This window comes from Aethalodelphis obliquidens, unplaced genomic scaffold (assembly GCF_003676395.1).
Source record: "Aethalodelphis obliquidens isolate GAN/ISIS:26980383/991018 unplaced genomic scaffold, ASM367639v1 scaffold49, whole genome shotgun sequence".
NCBI classification, from domain to species: domain Eukaryota; kingdom Metazoa; phylum Chordata; class Mammalia; order Artiodactyla; family Delphinidae; genus Aethalodelphis; species Aethalodelphis obliquidens.
The window spans coordinates 10,341,302-10,359,787 of NW_020837993.1; the positions used below are offsets into that span (position 1 = coordinate 10,341,302).

General features: G+C 41.8%; 1 protein-coding gene across 4 annotated transcripts in view; it reads right to left on the reverse strand.

Moving 5' to 3' along the window:
- FAM169B (Protein) overlaps nucleotides 1-18,486 on the reverse strand; it is an 84,116-nt gene that overhangs the window by 25,365 nt on the left and 40,265 nt on the right. For all 4 annotated transcript variants that reach the window (XR_003428014.1, XM_027083181.1, XM_027083180.1 and 1 more), the window contains 2 exons: nucleotides 14,288-14,373; nucleotides 9,206-9,383 (listed from right to left, as the gene is read on the reverse strand). Coding sequence is in view for 3 of the 4 variants with exons in the window: in XM_027083181.1 (XP_026938982.1) it covers nucleotides 9,206-9,383; nucleotides 14,288-14,373 (264 nt within the window). In the remaining variant the exon portion in view is untranslated. The remainder of the gene's footprint in view (nucleotides 1-9,205; nucleotides 9,384-14,287; nucleotides 14,374-18,486) is intronic.

The window sequence follows — 18,486 nt, forward strand, 5'->3', positions numbered from 1 at the left end:
ATCCTTCATTTTGTTTATGTGCTGTATCATGCTGACTGACTTGTATATGTTGAACCATCCTTGCATCTCTGGAATAAATCCCACTTCATCATGGTGTATGAACCTTTTAATGTATTGTTGGATTTTGTCTGCTAATATTTTGTTGAGAATTTTTACAACTATGTTTATCAGAGATATTGAACTATGTTCATCATAGACATCATCACTCTGTGTGTGTGTGTGTGTGTGTGTGTGTGTGTGTGTGCTGTCTTTGTCTGATTTTTGTATCAGGATGATGCTGTCCTCTCAAAACAAGTTAGGAAGCACTCCCTTCTATTACATTTTTTGGAAGAGTTTGGGAAGGACAGGCATTAAAGCTTTGAATATTTGGTAGTATTCACCTGTGAAGCTGTCTGGTTCTGAACCTCTGTTTTGTGGGGAGCTTCTTGACTACTGTTTCAATCTCTGTACTAGTGATCAGTCTAGTCAGATTTTCTGTTTCTTCATGATTCAGTCTTGGACAGTTGTATGATTCTAAGAAGGTGTCCATTTCTTCTAAGTTGTCCAATTTGTTGAATATAGCTTTTCATAATATTCTCTTGTAATCCTTGGTATTTCTGTGGTATCCGTTGTTATTTCTCCTCTTCTGACTTTATTATTTCTTTCCTCCTACTGACGTTGGGCTTTGTTTGTTCTTCTTTTTCTAGTTCCTTTCAGTGTAAGTTTAAATTGTTCGAGATTTTTCTTGTATCTTGAGGTAGGCCTGTTTTACTATAAACTTCCCTCTTAGTACCACTTTTGCTGCATCCTATAAATTTTGGTATGTCATCTTTTCATCTTAATTTATCTTCAGGTAATTTTTTATTTCTCCTTTGATTTCTTCATCAACCCAATAGCTGTTCAGTAGCACTTTGTTCAGTCTTCATATATCTGTGATTTTTTCCATATTTCTTCTTGTAGTTGGTTTCTAGTTTCATACCATTGTGATCAGAAAAGATGCTTGATGTGATTTCAATCTTCTTAAATTTACTGAGACTTGTTTTGTGTCTCAACACATGGCCTACCCTTGAGAAAGTTCCATGTGCACTTGAGAAGACTGTGTATTCCACTGCATTTGGATGGAATGGTCTGTACAAATCTATCCAATACATCTGGTCTAATGTTTCATTTATCACCTCAGTTTCCTTGTTGATTATTTTGTCTGGACGATCTATCCATTAATGTAAGTGGGGTGTTAAAGTCCCCTACTATTATTATGTTGCTGTCAATTTCTCCCTTTAGGTCTGTTAATAATTGTTTTATATATTTTGGTGCTCCTATGTTAAATGCATATATATATGCATTATATATACATATATATATATATATATATATATATATATAAATCACTTAGTTTCCTTGATAAATTGTCCCCTTTATTATTATATACTGTCCATTTTTGTCTCTTGTTACCTTTTTGGGCTTTAAGTCCATTTTGTCTGTTGAGTATGGCTACACCCACTCTCTTTTGACTGGCATTTGCTTGGAGTGTTATCCTCCATCCCTTCACTTTTAACATATGCTTGTCTTTAGAGCTGAGGTGAGCCTCCTGTAATGTATGGTTGTTTCTTGTTTTTTAATCCATCCAGCCACTCTGTGTCTTTTCATTGGTGAATTCACTCCATTTACATTTAGGGTAATTATTGGTAAATGAGAACTTACTACTGCCATTTTATCTTTTGTTTTCTGGTTTCTCTATATCACTGTTGTTGCTTTGTTCTTGTGTTTCAGCCTGCCATCTTGGTTTGGTAGTTTTCTATGATTTTTTTCAGTTTCCTCCTTTTTTATGTTTATTGTCTCTGCTCTAGATTTATGTTTTGTGGTTACCATGAGGTTTGTATAAAACTCCTCATAGATAAAATAGTCCTTTTTCTGCTGATCACATCTTATCTTCATTTACCTATAGGGTTTCTGACCTTTTCCCCTTCCCCTTCTGCATTTTTGTTGTCTCAAATTATCCCTTTTCACGTTGTGAGTTTGTTGCCAAATTGAAGTAGCTATAATAATTTTTTCTGATTTCCCCCCTTTAACCTTTATGCTATAATAAAATGTTTAATACCTATTCTGATAAAGAGTTACAATTTTCTGATTCTATGTATCACCTTACTCAAAGTTTTGTGTCCTTTTACCTTCTTGTTTCTGGTACAAGAGCTCCTTTCAACATTTCTTGTAAGGCACATCTAGTGTTGATGAACTCCCTCAGTTTTTAGTTACCTGGGGAAGTCTTTATTCCTCCTTTATATCTGAGTGATAATACTGCTGGATAAAGTATTCTTGGGTGACAGTTTTTATCTTTCAGTATCTTAAGGATGTCATTCTACTCCCTCCTGGCCTGTCAACTTTCTGCTGAGAAATCTTCTGATAGCCTCTGTGGGTTCCCTTGTAGGTTACCATCCTTTTTTTTCCCTGGCTGCCTTTAAAAATTCTTTCTTTGTCATTGACTTTTGACAATTTTAATATGATGTGTCTTTAAGAAGGTCTTTTTGCATTGAGGCAATTAGGTGTTCTCTTAGCTTCATGGACGTGTATATCAAGTTTCTTCTGCAGGTTTGAGAATTTCTCAGTTATGATTTCTTTAAATAATCTCTCTGCTCCTTTTTCCCACTCTTCTCCTTCTGGGATACCCATAACCCTAATATGCACCCTTCTTAAAGAGCTAGATAGCTCTCGTAGAATTTCTTCATTTTTTATATTTTAATTCTCTTCCCTCTTCTACTTGCATCATTTCTAGATTTCTGTCCTCAAGCTCACCAATTCTCTCTTCCATGTGGTCTGATGTATTTCCAGTGCTTTCTAATGCATTCTTTATGTTGTTTATTGAGTTCTTCAGCTCCAGAATTTCTTCTTGGTTCTCTCTTAGAGTTTCAGTATCTTCAGGAAAGTATTCCTTCTGATCATTAATTTTACTCCTGAGCTCACTGAACTGTCTTTCTGAGTTTTCTCATAGCTCAATGAACTTCTTCATGACACCTATTTTGAATTCTTTGTCAGTTAAATTGCAATATTCTGTGACTTTAAATTTGGCTTCTGGAGAACTGTCATTTTCTTTTTGTGGCATGGCGTTACTTTGGCTCTTCATGGCACATGATGAGTTGTTCCTCTGCCCATGCATTTGAAGTAGCAAATATCTTTCTGCTTGATTCTAATGATTCAACAGGTTAGAAATTAGAGGTCTTTCTTCTGTTTTCCAGTAGGTGGCGCTATAGCACAAGTTTATGGTTTTCCTTACCTGAGCTGCCTCCAGTTATGTTTGAGAGTTGGCACATTCTACCTTCCACCACCTCTGTCAGAGGTGTGGCCTGTGTCCTCATTATTGCTTCTTGTGTCTCCAGGGGTCAATGATGCCTTCCTGCTGCTAATGTCACTGGAATGATGGGCTCTTCCCTGGCATCCAGGATCCCCTGAGTTGTAGACTCTGCTGCCACAGGGGGAGGATGAGGGTGGGCGGAGCAGGGGTTGCCCAGGCACCTGTGCTATGCCCAGTGTTGTAAGGTTCACAGACTCCATCACTGTGCGTGGAGGAGTAGGGGGCCTGAGTTGAGAGCACGTCAGTGGCTGGAGGAATGGGGTCTCAGGCCCCACTGCTGCTGCTGCCCAGTTACCTGTGGCTGCAGGCACCACTGCGGCTGCGAGGCCAGAGTTGTGCTCACTGCCTCCCCTGCTGTTATGTGTTCTCTGGGGCTATGGGCTCAGCTTCCATGGCCAGAGAGCTGGGCTGCTGTTCCCTCAGTTCTGCCTCCCCTATGTGTTCCAGTCCACCCACCTTTAAATGTGCAGATATGTGGAAATCTCTGGCATCCCAGTGGGTTCAGCAGAGGCACCTTTGTTGAGCTGTGGATGCTTTACTGGCTGTTGACTGAAAGGGAGCTTTTCACTCTGTCATGTTGCTGATGTCACTCTAATATAACTGATTTTAAATAGGCCCAGATGTTGGATTTGGTAGACAAAGAACTTAAAATAGCTTTACAAATATGTTCAAAGAATTAATTTTTCAAATTAAAGGGAAATATATGCTCAATGAATAAATAGAGAATCTCAACAAAGAAACAGAAACTATACATAACAGAAATTATACAGCTCAAAAGTACAGTAACTGAAAATTTTAAATAGGTTCAACAAGAGTTTGGAGATGGCAGCTAAAGTTGGGAATATGGTTCAAGAGAAATTATCCAGCCAAAAAAGAGAAAAATGTTTGAAGAAAAATGAACAAAATTTCAGAGAGCTGCAAGACAATGTGAAGCACCCCAAGGTACATATAACTGGAATCCCAGAAAAAGAAAAGAGAAAATAGCACAAAAATTTGAAGCAATAATGGCCAAGAACTTCCTGAATTTGGTAGAAAACTTTAAAGATTCAGAAAGCTCAACAAACTCCCAAAAAGATAAACAAAAATAAAATCACTCCTAGACAAATCAGTTAAACTGCAAAAGAAGCTAAAGAGAAAGTCTTAAAAGCATTCAGAGAAAAATGCCATGTCATGTAAGACGAACAACAATAGATTAACTGCTGACTTCTCACCCAAGACTATGAAAGCCAGAGGATACTGGAACAACATATTCAAAATTCTGAGGGAAAAAAGCTAACACTAAGGGCTTCCCTGGTGGCGCAGTGGTTGGGAGTCTGCCTGCCGATGCAGGGGACAAGGGTTCGTGCTCCGGTCCAGGGGGATCCCACATGCCGCAGAGCGGCTGGGCCCGTGGGCCATGGCCGCTGGGCCTGTGCGTCCAGGGCCTGTGCTCCACAACGGGAGAGGCCACGGCAGTGAGAGGCCCGCATGCCACACACACACAAAAAGCTAACACTAATTATTCTACATCCAGCTAAACAACCCTTCAGATATGAAGGCGAAATAAAGGCATTTTCAGTAAACAAAACCTGAGAGAATTTACTGCCAGCAACTCCACTACAAGAAATGCTAAAGGAAGTACTTTAGCCTAAAGGGCAACTGGGACCTATACAAAAAAATTGTAATGGTAAATATGTGGGTAAATATTTTTAAACTATGTATTTTTTCTTAACATCTTTAAAAGATATAACTACTTAAATTAAAACTTATAAGTCAGTAGCAACAGGTTTATAACAAACAGATCTAACATATAACAACAGCAGTTATGTAAATAAAATGATGGGTACATAAAAATACACTATTGCAAAGTTTCTATATTTTAACTTACGTAATTCAATATTCACTCTAAGTTAATTTAAGTTTAAGATGCATGTGTAATCTCTAGAGCAACAACTTTAAAAAGTACAAAAATATAAAGCTAGAAAGCCAAGAGAGAAATTAAAATGGAATAGTAAAAAATATCTGATTAGGGGCTTCCCTGGTGGCGCAGTGGTTAAGAGTTCACCTGCCGATGCATGGGACGCGGGTTCGTGCCCCTGTCCGGGAGGATCCCACATGCCGCGGAGTGGCTGGGCCCGTGAGCCATGGCCGCTGAGCCTGCACGTCCAAAGCCTGTGCTCTGCAACAGTGGAGGCCACAACAGTGCGAGGCCCGCGTACCGCAAAAAAAAAAAAAAAAATCTGATTAAAACAAAAGGAGACAGGAAAGGAAGAACAGAAGACACAAAACAAATTGCAGCAGAGAAGATCTAAGTACAATCATATCAATAATTAAATGTAGGGGACTTCCCTGGTGGCGCAGTCATTAAGAATCCACCTGCCAATGCAGGGGACATGGGTTCGATCCCTGGTCTGGGAAGATCCCACATGCTGCGGAGCGACTAAGCCCACACACCACAACTACTGAGCCTGCACTCTAGAGCCCATGAGCCACAACTACTGAGCCCACGTGTCACAACTACTGAAGCTGCATGCCTAGAGCCCGTACTCCACAACAAGAGAAGCCACCGCAATGAGAAGCCCGCGCACCGCAATGAAGAGTAGCCCCCGCTCGCCACAACTAGAGAAGCCCACAAGGAGCAACATAGACCCAACACTACCAAAAATAAATAAATCTTAAAAAATTAAATGTAAATAGACTAATGTTCCAATCAAAAGGCAGAGATTATTAAAACTAGATTTAAAATCCAAGACCCAGTTGTATGCTGTCAACAATACACATGCTTTAAATATAAAGACATAGACTAAAAGTAAAAAGCTAGAAAGAATATATTCTGTGCAAACAGTGAGCATAAGAAGATGAAGTGGCTGTATTAAAAACAGACAAAATAGACTTCTTAACAAGAGATATTACTAGGGACAAGTGGAAGGACACTTCATAATAACAAAATGGTCAATACATCAGGCAAATATAGCAATTATAAATTAGATGTGACTAATAACAAAGCTCCAAAATACACAAAGTAAAAACTGACAACTAAAAGCAGAGATGAATCCACAATCATAAAGATTTTAACATACTTCCCTCATAAATTCATAGACTCAGACAAAAATATTAGTTAAGAATATAGAAGATCTGAATGACACCATCAGTCACTTTACCCTAGCCAACATTTCCTAACCAAACAGGAAACCTAACACCTACAAAATACACACACTCTTTCAAGTCCATATGGAGTGTCTACCAAAATAATATACAGGGCCGTAAAACAACTCTCAACAGTTTTCAAAATATTAAAATTTAATAAGATAATATAGTTAGAGACTATATTATCTTGTTACAACAGAATTAAATTAGAAATCAACAAAAAATAAAACATCTGGAACAGCTCACAAATATCTGGAAATTTAAAACTCACTTTTAAAGGAACCACAGAAATCACAAAGTAAATTGGAAAATATTTTGAACTGAATTATAATGAAAATTGGTAAATGATAAATTAGACCACTAAAATTTAACACTTCTGCTCTTTGAAAAAATTATTAAACCAAAATGAAAATGTTTTCAAAATATATCTGATTAAGAACCAATATCTAAAACACATAAAGAATGCTCAAAGCTCAATAATAAGAAAACAAATAACGCAATAAAAGTAGGCAAAAATATTTGAGCAGACACTTACCAAAAAAGATATATGACCATAACAAAAGCACATGAAAACATGATCAATATCATTAGTAAAATGCAAATTAAAACCAAAATTAGATACCACTTCCCATCTTGCAGAATGACTAAAATTAAAAATACAACACCAAGTACCAGCAAGGATGTAGAGTGACTGGAACTCTCAAACATTGCTGGTGGCAAGGTCTATATAATTATTCCATGGAAATGCTTTTATTCTGTCTCTCCAAAAATAAGCTAATCCAGAAATAGGCAGTAAAAAATGTTTTTAATTGGCAATGTATACCTGAAAAATATATTTTATTTACTTAACTTTCTACTCATTTGATACTTTTTAATATATAAATTTATTTATTTATGTATTTTTGGCTGTGTTGGATCCTCATTGCTGCGTGCAGGCTTTCTCTAGTTGCACGAGCAAGGGGCTACTCTTCGTTGTGGTACAAGGGCTCCTCATTGCAGTGGCTTTGTTGCGGAGCATGGGCTCTAGGCATGAGGGCTTCAGAAGTTGTGGCACGCGGGCTCAGTAGTTGTGGCGCACAGGCTTAGTTCCTCCACGGCATGTGGGATCTTCCCAGACCAGGGATTGAACCCATGTCCCTTCCTTGGCAGGCGGATTCTTAACCATTGTACCACCAGGGAAGTCCCTCATTTGATACTTTTTAAACTAACTCAGTTGTTGAGTAACTAAGTCAATTGCCACTTAAAAAAATCAGTGCATGGATGAAAACAACAATACCTAGTAAGCAGCTTCAGAGAACTTTCCATCAAATTCGTGGAATTCGTCAGAAATGAAGAGGAGGCAGAAATCCAAGCACCTAGACTGATCTGCCTCAATTCAACACCATAATATCCTCCTTCCACTCCAAGGTTCTGGGTCTGCCTTGGGAAGAATGAGGCAGCCACATCCAGCCTCTGCTTAATTCTCACAGAACAAAGTCTGGGGTATCACTGCAACCAGGAGCAACAGCAGCAGTGGGCAAGACCAAGGTCAAGCTCCTTCTGCCCCTTAGCTGCGGTTCTCATACATCAGGTTGGAATCTGTTAACAGTTTTTGTTTCTATTAGTAGGACATCTACAGCACAAATGATTTAGCTACAGATTTAAGACAAGCCATTTGGTAGAAAATGACAACAAATGGGTCTCCTAAGAAAGAGGAATTAAAAAAATACTTCCATTTCAAGTATTCTCCAGATCCTTGGTCTATCTAAATAATGACTAAAGAATACAGCCACCCCAAAAAGTGAAACAGTACATCAAAACAAAGGACAAAGGGCTTTCATGACCCAAGGAGCTGAAAGACACAGGTGCTTCAGCCTCTGTGACTGACCTTGACAAATAAGTAATTACATGACTTGCTTGCGTGGGAAACTGGTCATCTCACACCATATCGAGGGAAAAAATTGAAACGCAGATTTACTCCACCCTGGACAGGTGGAACACATACACAATGTGAACACAGCTCAAAACCATAATCATAGCCTTTTTATCCCCAGAGAAAAACACTCAACTCAGACAACAGCATATCTATGGTGGTGTACCTGGAAATTTTATTTTTGCTAAAATTCAGAACTTTGTAAGAATTAAATGATGGGGCTTGGACCAGCTGGGTCAGAGATGTTGACAGCCTTTCAAAATCAAAGAAACTATTAAAGAAAGCATCATTAAAGAAGAGACTGATCTCTTAGACAAAATAGTACAAGTTCCACACTCCCTGCTCATCACAGCCCCTAAAAATAAGCCCCAGGATTTTACCCTAACCTCGTTATCGCGCCGACCTCCCTCTCTTCTGAGGTAATGTCTATAAATCTTGGCATCCAGTGTGCATTTGCACCACATGTCAGCTATTACCAATGGCATTTTTCCTGACAGCTAATTGGTAACATTAAAGAAAAGAAATGAAAAGCATTGAGCTTGCAAAGTCATTTTACAACCATTAACAGCAACAAGTATTTTACGGGGGCCATGGCACTGCCTGGGAATCCAAGGACCATGATGAATATTCACTCTGCCAGTAAAACGAGAAATGTGGTGAAAATTAAATCCATACCTTCGGCTTATTTACATGACAGCTGAATTAGTGATACTTCTGGTGCCAGAAGATTCTCTCCAAGTAACACTTGGGCTCAAGGAGTCCTCCAAGGCAGGCAGACACCCAGAAGCCTCCCCCCCGGAGCCTGAAGTGGCAGTGACCCCACACGGCCGCGTGGCCCTTACCTTTCCTTTTGGTTGTGTAAAATCCAACAGCTGCTCCGTCTCTCCACAGAATTTTAGCCTCCTCCTTCACAGAGTGAGGTAAAAAAAACATGTCATCATCATCCAAATTCCTCTCCAGTCTTCCAAAAATAACGACGTTTAGAATAAAAAGCACAATCCTTTCCCCAAATGACTGAACCTTTGAAGGAAAAACAAAAAGAACATCTAAGTGAGACAAGAGGGGAAAATCAGACACAATAAATTCTATGCTTGGAATCAACCCACACCCCGGGACCAGGTGGGCTCCCCCACCATACAGTTCTTCTCATGCTCAAGATCCAAAATGCGGATCATAGTTTCTCACGGAGGTTTTCCCACCCCTGACCTTTCACATGCACTGGCCTCCAGGAGCGAGGAACATGGCCAGAGGGGCCTCCTGGGTCTCCAGGACCACAGACATGGAATGTGAAGAGACAGAGAACAATCAGTCACATGCCAGTGAAACAGGAGGTTACATAGAGGCAAGCAATTTCAGCAGAAACCCTGGATGTGTCCAGAGATAAACCCAGTCTGCCATTTTTAACAACAGCCCCAGAATTCTGACCCTCAGAAGGAAGGTAAATAATTGGGGATAATTATTGGTGTCCAGTTGCTACACCAAGAGCAACTGATTTTCAATGGCTTGTGACTGATTTTGAGCACATACTAGAGTCCCAACCCCAGAGAGTTACTGGGACTCAAGGCCTAGCCCATCCTAAGGCTACAAAATGGAACTGTCTCTCACCCATTGCAATGTCATGACAATTGAGGAAACTGTATTGTGGTCAAGGTCAGGCCCACAAAAGAGCTTGACCATTAACAAGTCAAAATGATTTCCTGCTCCTGCCTGTTCATATTCTCTGCATTTGTATAGCCCACGGATGGCACAGGTGTGGCATAAATGAAGGCCTCCCACTCCTACACCCACAGCAGACATAACTAATCAATCCCCACTCTATGTGGCTGAGCCTGGATATGGTCTCAGGATCCTCCTAAATGCAGTCTCCCGGACAACTACAAGCAACCGCTAAAATGTGGCACTTGAGATGAAACCAATCAGCTAGCGACAAAGTGATGGTATTGTTTTATTAGCTTTTATTTCAACAACATTGCTGTGTGACAGCCTAAGGGTGTGGGTGTTTGTCGCCCCTTCCTATGCAGCACCGTGAAATCAGCAAGAGTATTACCTGGGCTGAGATTGCCCCCCACCTGCTACCATTCGATTCTCACCACCCACCAGAGAGGTCCTAGTTTATAGGTGAGGAAATTGAAGCTCAAAGAGGCTAAGCAATTACGTGTACTGATTTCCCTGCCTTATTCTGAAGAGGCCTTAAGACAGCTGGACAAGGGCTCTGTCAAAGGCAGGCAGGTTTACAGCACCAGACCAGGACTTCTGAGTCCCAGGCCAGGGTACCTGCTACAGCCCAGCCAGTGGCTCCCTTCTGCACTTTCATCCATTAGAGCTTTGGGAAAGGGAAGTTTGATATAAATATGAAATGTTTGGTTTTGTATTTAATACTGGACCCTTAAATGTTTATTATCATCACCATCATCATTGTGGTCATGGCTTCTTGGCCTAGATTTGCTGGGAGATCTTCAGCAACTCACAACGCCTTTCAGTTTCAGTTTCCTCCACTAATCAAGGGAGAAGACTGCCTAAGTGGTCTCTCAGACATTTGTATGTTTTTCAAATGCTCCAATAATAAAAATAAGTTAGCTTGCAGCCCTCTAGCAAATGGCACAAAGTGTTTAGTGCCAATAAACTTATTAACTGGCCCAGAATGCAAAATGTTTCACCTTCATCTGGAGCCAAATCTTAGATGAGAAAAAGATTTGCAAAAGCCACACCAGCTTAACTCTGAGAAGCCACCTCAATTTTGTATCTCAGACAGTAGCAGCCAAATCAAGTTCAGACTTTAAGAATAACTAGTTCATCACAAAACCCAAGGGGTGTAATGTGGGAGGCTATATTTTTCAACTTATAAAACCAAAAAGTTCAGAGGAAAGCCAGAAGAGAAAAACAGATTGCATCTGGCAGAAGGGAAATATCCAATCAAAAACTGGCAGGAGAAAAAAGGAGAAAAAGAAAATGCACTTAATTTGTCCAATTTCATTACAGGGGGAAAAAAATGTGTGACATGTGATTCTGACTTAGAAATGTTTCTCAAAACACAAAACTAAGAACCAGTTCTAATCCCTCAATTAGGACCACTAATTATGTTCACAGAAAGAACACTAAGAAAGTTGGTGTTTTGTTTGGTTTGGTTTGGTAATTTGTAAAGAAGAGCTGGCTAAGAAACAGAATGTAATTAAAAGAAAAAAAGGTCAAGACACCAAGTTCTGTAAATGGAGAGGGAAACTATCCCTACATACAGCTGGGGCAGACAGATCTTTACAACCTGCTTCATTAAGTGGAATCTCTCTGTTCACAACATAAGCCACATTTTCAGAAAATGTGAGGGTTTTCCTCATCTAAATTTAGAAGAATTGATACACAAGGGAAGTGACCACTCTTGTTCTGAAAAATATATATATATATATTTAAAAAGCAAATCAAACTCTTCCCGGGATTCAGAACACCCAACCGCTCATACCACCTGCTTCATGCACAGACAATGACACACACAGGCAGATGTGTGTGTGTGTATGCCAGGCAGCACCCATTTGCTCAATCTCCAGCCATCGTTAACTTACTGGAAGAAAACCCTTTTCAAAATAATATCTATTGGGCTTCCCTGGTGGTGCAGTGGTTAAGAATCCGCCTGCCAATGCAGGGGACACAGGTTCGAGCCCTGGTCTGGGAAGATCCCACATGCCATGGAGCAACTAAGCCTATGCGCCACAACTACTGAGGCTGTGCTCTAGAGCCTGCGAGCCACAACTACTGAGACCACGTGCTACAACTACTGCAGCCTGCGTGCCTAGAGCCCATGCTCCGCAACAGGAGAAGCCACCACAATGAGAAGCCCTCGCACCACAATGAAAAGTAGCCCCTGCTTGCCGCAGCTAGAGAAAGCCCACACGCAGCAACGAAGACCCAACGCAGCGTAAAATAAAATAAAATAAATAATAATAATAATGTCTATCAAGTCAATTAAAACCAGATCTGAAAACATCCTGCAATTTGTGACAACATGGATGGAAGTTGAGGGTATTATACTGAGTGAAATAAGGGGAAAGACAAACACTGAATGATCTCATACATGTAACATGAAAGAGCCAAACTCATAGCAACAGAGACTAGAGTGGTTGTTGTCAGGAGCTGGCGGTGGGGGAGAGGGAAAGATGGTCAGAAGGTTCAAACTTCCAGTTATAAGATGAACAAGTTCTGGGGATCTAATATACAGCATAGTGATTGTAGCTAATGATACTATATTACATACTTGAAAGTTGCTAAGAGAGGAGGTCTTAAATGTTCTCACCACAAAAAAGAAATGGCAATTATGTGATGTGATGCAGGTGTTAACTAACACTGGTGGTAATCATTTTGCAGTGTATCAAATCAACGCATTGTGCACCTTAAACTTACACAGTGTTATATGTCAATTATATCTCAACAAAGCTGGGGGAAAAACAGACTTGAAAAAGACAACCCATAGACTGGGGAGAAATATTTGTTAATCATGTATGCAATAAGAACTTGCATCTAGAATATAGAAAAACTCGTACAACTCAACAGGAAAAAGTCAATCCAATTACAAAATGGGCCAAGGGGGCTTCCCTGGTGGCACAGTGGTTAAGAATCCACCTGCCAATGCAGGGGACACGGGTTCAAGCCCCGGTGCGGGAAGATCCCACATGCCATGCAGCAACTAAGCTTGTGTGCCACAACCACTGAGCCTGAGCTCTAGAGCCCATATGCCACAACTACTGAAGCCCACGTGCCTAGAGCCCGTGCCCTGCAATGAGAAGCCCGCACACTGCAACAAAGAGTAAACTCACTGCAACTAGAGAAAGCCCACGTGCAGCAACAAAGATCCAACACAGCCAAAAATAAATAAAATAAATAAATTTTTTAAAAAGTGGGCCAAGGATTTTAATAGGTATTTTCCCCAAAAGGACACACGAATGGCCAATAAGGACATGAAAAGATATTGAACATCCTTAGCCACAAGGAACCCTCACCCTTGCCATCCTAGGTCTCTATAAAGCCACAGTGCTTCAAAGACCACCAGGCCTGCTGTCAGAGAGACTAGCATTTGTGTCCAGTTAAATCACTTACAAGCTGTGTGGCTCAGCTTCAATTTCTTTGTCTGCAAAACAAATACCTTAAAGATTCTGAAGTCAGATAATCCCTGTGAAAAGTCTGGGTAATACACAGGCTAGCATCTAACGTAATATCTACCTCATAGTAAGTACCAATAAACACTACTGGAATGCAATAAAGAGAACCTCCCTACACTCTAGAGAGATGATGTGGATTAAAGTTTCAAAATTAAGATGTGAGAGGCCACTCAGGAAGGTAAGAGAGATTTACCAATAGCCAGGTATCTGTTGCATATAGCCATTTACTACTATTTTCCTTGCTGGCAGGGTGTTACAGATTGAACTGTGTCCCCCAAAAAGATGTTAAAGTCCTAACCCCCAGTACCTATGAATGTGATTTATTTGGAAATAGAATCTTTGCAGATGATCACGTCAAGATGAGGTCATTCGGGTGGGCCCTAATCCAACATGACTGCTGTCCACATGGAAAAGGGGAATTTGGACAAAGATAGACAGACAAAGAGGGAAAAGGATGGGAAGACACAGGGAGAATGCCATTGATAAGCCAAGGAAAGCTGAGGCCACCATAAGTTATGAGAGAGGCCTGGAACAGATTCTCCCTCACAGCTCTCGGAAGAAACCAACCCTGCCAACACCTTGATTTTGGACTTCTAGCCTCTGGGACTGGGAAATGATACACTTCTGTTGTTTAAACCACCCAGTTTGTTGGCACTTTGTTACAGCAGTCCTAGAAAATGAATCCACAGGGGTAGACTGCTTAAATTATTAACATGATAATAAGTACACTGACCTTTAAAACCTGTTTTGCAATGTCCACTTAAATTTGCAATACCTCACCTTCATCAGACCTTCTCTTGCAGGATCAGAGGTTCTTAGTACATCTTCAGTGGTCCACCAGGACTCCTTCATGTAAACAGCCACAACTAAAGAGGAAGCCAAGAGAAAACAATGATATACACATGGCCAACTGGCCACCAAAGGGGCAGTTTTAGCAACATGCAGCCACAGTGAAGGTGCAAAGGAAAGTTATGTGCGGCAAAAGCAGGCGATGTTTCTAGAGCTGAGTTGTCTGAGAGCACTGACCAGGACAGAGTGACCACTGTCACCTCAAAGGACTTCACAGGTGTCTGCAGAGATGGCCTGTTGTTGACCCCAACACAGGATGGACCCCAATGCCACTGGGCGCAAGAGGCTACACACCAATATTGACAAATTCAATGGGTGAGAATTATATTTTTTTTCAAAGTCCAACTATGTGACACAACTTGGAGCTCCGCAAATTTAGTCAAACCCAACATTATCTAAGGGCATGGAACACACCATCTTCTTATCACCCTCGGTGCTGGGTTTGACGCTGGCTTCTTTCACGTGCTTTTCTTTCATTCTCATGATGAAATTGTCATCTGCCTTTTTCTGAGGACGCTAACATTCTGAGAGGGGAAGGCAAACAGCTAGGAGGGCTGAGGTCGGGTCGAACCCTCAGCCACTGGACTCCAAGTTCAGTGCTCTTTCCAAGAGGCCAGAGGTGGGTCAGCTGTTGATGAGGAATAATCATGCAGGGGTTGTGGGGGGGCTTTGGATAAGAAGACTCTGGGGCTGGGACCTGCAAGAGAGGAAGGGTAGAGACATCTCTCCTACCCCACTCATGCCCCGCCCTTGTCTAGACAGTCACTGAGGCCTGTTGATTCCACCCACCCTGAGTTTAGACATGGGTCCTGCTGCTTAGTAGAGGTGATCCTGGAACACTCTCAACCTCACTAAGCCCCAGATTCCTCATCAGAGCTGCCCAAACTGATCACCCAAGGTGGCTAACAAATTCCAATGAGGATCAGGTGTGAAACACCCAACGCAGGGCCAGGCAGGTAGGATGCCCTCAGCACCTGCTGATGAATGCGTCAGTTCTCCCCTGCTCATGCTGCAGTTGCCAGGTCCCATCATTCCACCTGCTGCCCCAGGACAGGATCCACTCCCTCCCCAACCCTGAATGCTACTGGTCCATCTCTCCAGGTAACTGAGAGCACTCCACCTGGTCCCCTGTCCCCCCAGTCTGCCCTGCCAATCTATCCCTCCTGAGGGGCCACTCCAAATGCAAATGCAATCATGGCCTCTGCCTCTTGTCTCTCCTTTCCTTGCTTAAAAATTACATTTTAAAACACTAAAGTCACTTTGGTTATTTTCTGGTATCTTTTTTTTTTTTTAAGATTGTTTTCAAGAGAAGTTTTAGGTTCATGGCAAAATTGAAAGGAAGGTACAGAGATTTCCCATAGTCCCCCTCCCCCACACACACATCCCCCACTATCATCACCCCCCACCAGAGTGGTACATTTGTTACAACTGATGGACCTACACTGATACATCATATCGCCCAAAGTTCTAGTTTACATTAGGGTTCACTCTATGGGTTTGAACAAATGTATCTTCACATGTATCCATCACTATGATATCATACAGAGTATTTTCATTGCCCTAAAAACTCTCTGTGCTCTGCCTGTTCATCCCTCCTCACCACCCCTTACCCCTGGCAACCACTGATCTTTTTTCTGTCTCCATAGTTTTGCCTTTTCCAGAATGTCATATAATTGGAGTCATCAGATTAGTTTCTTTCCCCTAGTGAAATGCATTGAAGGTTACTCTATGTCTTTTCATGGCTTGATAGCTCAAAATTCTTCTCAGCACCGTATCTGGTGCTAAAACATTCCATTGTCTGAAGGTACCATAGTTTAGTTCTCCTCCACTATCTTTTTATACCCCTTTAATTGCCATTTTTATGCCTGTTTCTCAAGCCAGGTATCTGAGCCCAAGGGGTCCAAAAGCCACAGATAAAAAGATACATCTTCCCAGTCAAATCTTTTTGGCTGAAGAGTTGAAGGAAAATAACACAGAGTAGAAAACAAAAGTCCCTTGAACATTTACTATAAGGCTCAAGACTTTAAAACAAATTTTGTGGGGCAATCAAGTTAAGCTGCCACCACCTTCTTCCCTATTCCTCTCTGCTCTTTGAGGAACTTTCGTAGAAAACCCTATGAAGACCAGGTGATGACATTAGCTATTGTCAAGCACTAACTCTGCACAGTCCCTCCCTCCTCTCCGAAGACCAACAGCATCTAATCCACTGTCAGTTTCATACCATTGGCGAATTTTATCTTCTCCAACAATAGTTCCAAAATTGATACAGCCGACTGAGAGAGAAGTGCCAATTAAATGCCTGACATCTGCCTTCACTTATTCAACTAAATTCATGTTCCAAATGGCATCTACTAGAACTTGCAAGAGGCTTATAAAACCATAAGGATTATTTCCCTGCTTAACAAGGTGAATCAATAAAAGACGTTCAATTGACTAATACAGTGTATTACTGTAATACAGATGTTCAATTTACTAAGATAGTTTCAAACAGGAAATGTGTTATGATTTGGTGTTTGTGTGGTGCCTTGCAAGTTACACAGTGCACTGCAGAGCATTAATTAGCCACACAAGTTGTCACAAAATAGACTGAATTTTTTTCAAAACTAATAGTAAGCTGTTAAGTGTACATAACAATGAAGGTGAAGTCTGATCAAATGTAATAGATTTAAAATGAATTGTCCTCAAACAACTCTTGAAAAAGAGTCAGCCTTCCAAAGAATACCAGCTTTTGATCAGAAAAGCCTGCTACCTAGTCAAGAGGAAAGGGGCCAGAGTCCTCGGAGAGAGGCTGTTTCCAGCTCAGCAAGGACAAAAGATGGACCTGGGGGACTGGCAGGCATTGCAGAGCCAGCCTTGGGGCATCACTTTTGAGACCCTGGAGCCAGCAGGTTCCAAGAGTTAGAAAGTGGAAACTGGGGCCTTCCCCGGTGGTCCAGTGGTAAAGAATCCGCCTTCCAATGCAGGGGACGCAGGTTCGATCCATGGTCGGGGAACTAAGATTCCCACATGCAGCAAGGCAACCAAGCCCACGCACCACAACTACGGTGCTCGCATGCCTCAACTAGAGAGCCTGCGTGCCGCAAACTACAGAGCCCATGCACCTTGGAGCCCACGTGCCACAACGAGAGAAAGAAAATCCCACACACCACAACTAGAGAGAAGCACGTGCTCCACAATGAAAGATCCCACATGCCGCAATGAAGATCCCATGTGCTGAAACTAAGACAGCCTAAATAAATAAAAAAATAAAATAAAATAAAATGAAACTGGAAACCACACATCCATACTTTTAAAAGAAAAATACAATCCTGATCAGTACCCTCTGGCTCTCCACCATCTAGGACCTGGGAGACTGGACCCCTGCAAAAGGCTGAGCAGTGGTGACAGCAGTCGATGGGGCATTGTGGGTCACAGGCCAGCCTTGCTTCACTGATTTAATTCCCCTCTCCCCTTGAGTGACATGTAACCACAAAGAAGATGCCAGTAATGGATTTCATTCTATAACACCCCAAGGTCTTCCAAACATGTTAAGACAGTGAGGTCCCTAAGGCTGACTCCCAGTGGCCTGGTTTCATCAAGGCTCAGCAGGATGAACTGAATTCAACTACCTGGGGCTGAGTTCCCGAATGCACAAACGGCCCTGTCCCAGGTCTCCAGAGGCTGATGAGTAAGTCTCCATCCTTGCCCCTGGGAGTTGGTAGCCTGCAGAGAAGAGAGAGCTAGACAAGCTGATGTGATATAGGGCAGGACATGATAGGTGCTAGAATCGAGCTGGGAGCCACAGAGTCCAGAGGACCCAGAGGAGGGGGTCAGTTCTGCTGAGGGGGTTGGGAAAGCATCCCTGGGGAATTTGCCAGCTCAGGCTCTGGATCACTGTGTAAGGCTTCAAAACAGGCAGAGATGACACGAGAGGGCAGAGTAACCCATGAGCAGAGGCACAGAGCCCTACAAGTCCAAGGCCACACTCAGGGCAGCCTAAACATTGCGGGTAGCTGGGCAAGGCTTAAACAAGGGAGAGGCAGAGCTGCAAACATCGATTATAGCAAGGCTGCAGGATACACAGCTAATATGCAAAAGCCCACCACTTCCCTGTATGCCAGCAATGAACAAGCAGAATCTGAAATTAAAAA